The following is a 4,427-nucleotide window of genomic DNA, read 5'->3' as shown; positions in this document are numbered from 1 at the left end:
ATAAAATGGCAAGATGGGCGTCGCCACATCCCAGTGGAGGTGATAAACAAGATAACAGCCATGGCCCCACCAACCTCTAAAAAGGAGACTCAGTCTTTCCTGGGCGCTGTGGGCTTCTGGAGGATGCACATCCCGAACTACAGCCTGATTGTGAGCCCTCTCTACCACGTAACCTGTAAGAAGAACGATTTTGAATGAGGCCCTGAGCAACAACAATCCTTTGAACAAATTAAACGGGACATTGCCCAGGCAGTAGCCCTCGGGCCAGTCCGGGAAGGGCAGGAGGTTAAGATCATGCTCTACACTGCAGCCGGGGAGAACGGCCCTACCTGGACCCTCTGAGACAGTTCCTCCACAGCTGAGACCAGGGGATGCTGAAATGAGGGGAGATTTCCCTCATATTGCCGGAGCCTGCCAACCACTCCATCCACTGTTAGAGTCTGGGTGTCTGTCCACCAGGACACTATTGCCAGTGCTTTTGAGTGCGCTTCTGGTGCGCTCTTCAGGAACTTTCGCCACATCAGGTGTGTGCAAGGGGCCTGATCTGGGTCCATGGGTGACTGCTCATCATTCAGATCACCATAAATCATCTCAAACACAGCCAGTTCCCTGAGGTTCTGGATGCCTTTCTCAATGCTGGTCCATTTGCCCAGCTGACATAGGATATCATCCTTGTAGGGGTGCCTCTCCCTTACACTGAACAGGAGTCGCTTCCAAAGGCTGAGGGTTTGAGCCCGTTTCCCTGTCTCCCTATCAATGCCAGCATCCTTGGCCAAAGATCCCAGCTGCTTGGCCTCTCTCCCCTCCATCTCAAAAGCACTGGCTCCATTGTCCCAGCATCGGAGCAGCCAGGTGCAAATCTGCTCACCTCCCAGGCGGCCGCAATCTCTCTGCATATCTCGCAGCTCAGTCGGGGACAGAGATCGGACGATCACCTCTGGTCCTTCCTCCTGTTCCCCTGATGGGCCTGGATCATCCTCATCCCTCACTCTGCGAACTGACTTTCTGGTATATTTTGTTTTCTGTATCGGGGAGACTGACACTGGCACTGCCTGGCTCTCTGGCTCAGTCTGTGTGCTGGTGGAGGCGACTGACACTGGCTCTGCCTGTGCCCCCGGTTCAGATATTGTCTGTGTGGCCTTTTCTTCCCGTTGAGGGCAGCGGGTGGTATTAAAGAGGACACGGTACACACGGGCAAGTCCCCAGCACATTGCAGCGATTTGTGTCTCCTGGGTTTTGCCAGCTTGGTAACACACCCTTTCTAAGCAGTCCATCGGCTTCTTAGGGCTCTGCATTTGCTCAGGAGTGAAATTCCAAAGCATTAGGGGTGCCCACCGACTCAGGCCTTTGCCCATCTTTTCCCACAGCCCTTGCCACTCACTATTATCTGACCTCGGGGCAGGTTTCCGGGCACTGCTGTTGTTAGAGAAATACCATATGGCCAAAACTGAAATCAGGCAGACGTTCAGAAGGCACAGTGCCGCAATCACACCGGCCTGCAGGCTCCAAGGATAGCTGAAACTTCCCAAAGCCGAGAGGATCTCTTCCCCTGGCTCACCCACAGAGGGGGTGAGACCCTTAACAAAAGCCCAAACGGCAAACAGGTACCGGCCCGACTCCACACACAGCGATACAAAGGCATTATAAGCATTCAATAGCCCCTATAACAACATGAGACCCTTTATACATTTTCCACCGATAACAAACGCCACCACTGGGATTATACACTGGATATAAGGATTAATCCAGCCCCACCACGCAAGCAAGCGGGCCAGCATTGCAAACTTTTTTATCAAACAAACACAAATAAAAACAGAAAGATTACACCCAACAGATTGCTCTGGTCAGGGTGTCTCTTTTTTATTCTTATTTCAGCTCTCGAGCCCCACGTTGGGCGCCAATAATAAATGTGCAGGTTTAAGCCTTGCCAGGACCGGAGAGTACGTTGCCATTGCCCCTCCCCCACCCGCAGCCGGTCGGGCTGGAAGTTAAACACAGACCCCGGGCTAAAATAAGAAGAAATTTAATACAACAGTGTGATAAAACAATCTGAACAACAACAGTGGCAATGATAACAACAATAAACAGCAACAACAGGGAACAAGACAAAGGATATACAGAGAAATACCGCAAAATGGTCAGGGAGCAAGCCCGCCACGTGTATGGCAACCCCCAAAACCCAAAATGAAAGTAAAAGGGCTCCACCCCTGGACCTGACGCCAGCATGGTATGAATAACCCGGCTGGAGATCCCTTCCCCCTCTCTCTTTGCTGGGGAAAACTTGACCCTATACTAGTTGAACCAGGACAGTCATGTCATTTCTGAGCTTGATTTCCTATCTTGTCCAGCTAAAACCATTATAAGTATGGTGGCTCCTAAGAACGCAAATTAAAATCTCTGACATTAAGGGAAATAAATTTTACCAATAATATCAGGTAGGCCCCTGACTTCCTCAGCTGCGGTTATATCTGGACTTTTGCAAGCCATCTGAAATTTGGCAGTTTCTCTGAAACAGAAGAACAACGAAGTTTTGATTTGTACTAAATACGTAGGAGAAGGGACTTGCAATGGGTGTAATATTCAATTTAATTGGCAAAATGTAATATTGAAGTGAACTTAAGCATTATTCTAATATCAAGGCATATGATTCAAAGAATCAGTGTTGCTTCTTCTGAGACAAATTGAACTGAGTAATTATCTAGCCTGGGTTGATCACAACCTCCAATCTGCTATGATGGGATAAGAGCAATAAGTGCTAGATTTAATATGTGTAAACTGCAAAGGCATACATACCATCTCTAACAGGTACAAAAATCTATGAACTGTTAAGTAAGAACTAGCAAGAAACGTGGAAATAGCCTTTATCTGCCCACTGCTCTTCCCATCAGCTGGGGCACTGTGTTTCTCCTTGGGGGAAGTGAGAACAAGGGTATTGTTGTTCAGCAGGATGGTTAGGGTGAAAAGGATGGGCAGACTCATTTCTTTTCTTGCTCATGACATAATTGTTACTGCATCATCATGCAAACCGTTAACAGTCTAAAACATAGTTCAAAACCCATATCTCTTTATATATATGAACAAGAGACATACAATTTATTTTTAAAAGAACTATATACTATATGCATACCATACTATATGCATGTCATTGCAATATTAGCCTGTTAATCCACACTTTAACAGGCAGCAGCTCATCATAATCAATTCACTCCTAGCAAGGAGACAGTCTACTATCGGTTGTTAGGGCTGTGACCAATAATTCAGGAGTGTCTAGCTCCCAGTGCCAATCTTACAACTCCATACCTATAGTCATGAATATAGAATTGGGGTTACCTGGCGTCAGTAGAAATGTCTGAATCCTTAACCAAGGCGAGCTTTTCACTCTTCTTGGAAAACCTGGTCCTGTTCTTTACTTGATCCAAAGAGCGTACCAAGAGAACCTTCAAAGAACCACAATGGAAATGGTTAGGATTCTTTCCAACCTAATGGACAGAGAATAGTAACAAAATAATTGATAAAAACAGTGGGGGAAAGGTGGCAGAAGGAGGTAAAACAATAAACACTACTTGGAACCAGCATAAAAATTTTAATCCAAGGCTGTTTTAAAAATGAGAGAAAAAAAAAATAAAATCTCCCTTTCCTCAGAGAAAAACTGAAGCAAACTGGACTGTGTGCCTTGCTTAAGGTTACAAGGAAAGTCAAGAGCGGAGTGAGAAATGCCTGAATCTGGCTTACCATGCCTCTTATTTATCTTTTACTGCTGTGTTATAATGATTCTGACTTCATTTCATATATCCTTATAGAGGGGGAAGACACAGGAACACCCAGAGGTGCATTAGAAAGCATATGCTGCATTAACACAACTATTTTCAATCAAAATAAACAACAAAAAAAGAAAGGTTGAAAACGATCTCTGGTTTGAGGTGTCCACATTCACAGCTAGCAAAAAACCCCACCCCAAACTGATTAGTATCATTAACTCATTTAGTTTTTACCCGATTTTTTTTTATTTTTATTTTTTTTACCTGAGCCTCAGCAATCCGTTTATAGACTTCCCTGCCGGGAACCTGGCGCACAGTCCCCACTCGCCGCATGTGGCCCAGCACCGGTGACTTCGAGACCTGTTTCCAGAAGAATCACAATTTACAAACCAGGGGCCAAGGGGAGAGGTTGAGGTGGTTCCTAAGGGGGAAGCTACATGCCTGCGGCAGGGTCCTCGCCATATTGGTGCAGGCCAGAGCTTCGGAGGATGGAATCCTGTCTGCCGGATTATTGACCCGCGCTGGAGGGCGCCGAGCGCAGGGGGAAGAGCCCTTCTGCTCCCGCGGCCGCCGCGTCCCTCAGGGCTCCCGCCCGACTGTGGCGCCACGGCAGCGCTGTGGCCGTGACCATGGCACCGTGACCATGGCACCGCGGGGGGCGGGGCCTGG

The 4,427-nt window shown here is 47.4% G+C and overlaps 1 protein-coding gene across 1 annotated transcript in view; it reads right to left on the bottom strand.

Moving 5' to 3' along the window:
• The window catches only part of CCDC180 (coiled-coil domain containing 180), a 33,201-nt gene that overhangs the window by 28,013 nt on the left and 761 nt on the right, over window positions 1-4,427 (bottom strand). The window contains exons 2-4 of the mRNA XM_026860514.1: window positions 4,023-4,118; window positions 3,331-3,437; window positions 2,424-2,506 (exon numbers count right to left, since the gene is read on the bottom strand). Of these exons, the coding sequence (XP_026716315.1) occupies window positions 2,424-2,506; window positions 3,331-3,437; window positions 4,023-4,118 (286 nt within the window). The remainder of the gene's footprint in view (window positions 1-2,423; window positions 2,507-3,330; window positions 3,438-4,022; window positions 4,119-4,427) is intronic.

The sequence above is a fragment of the Athene cunicularia genome (genome assembly GCF_003259725.1).
Source record: "Athene cunicularia isolate RWA chromosome 17 unlocalized genomic scaffold, athCun1 chr17_part1, whole genome shotgun sequence".
Taxonomy (NCBI): domain Eukaryota; kingdom Metazoa; phylum Chordata; class Aves; order Strigiformes; family Strigidae; genus Athene; species Athene cunicularia.
Note: the sequence above shows the minus strand (reverse complement) of the source record. Positions and strands in the feature narration are given on the sequence as shown.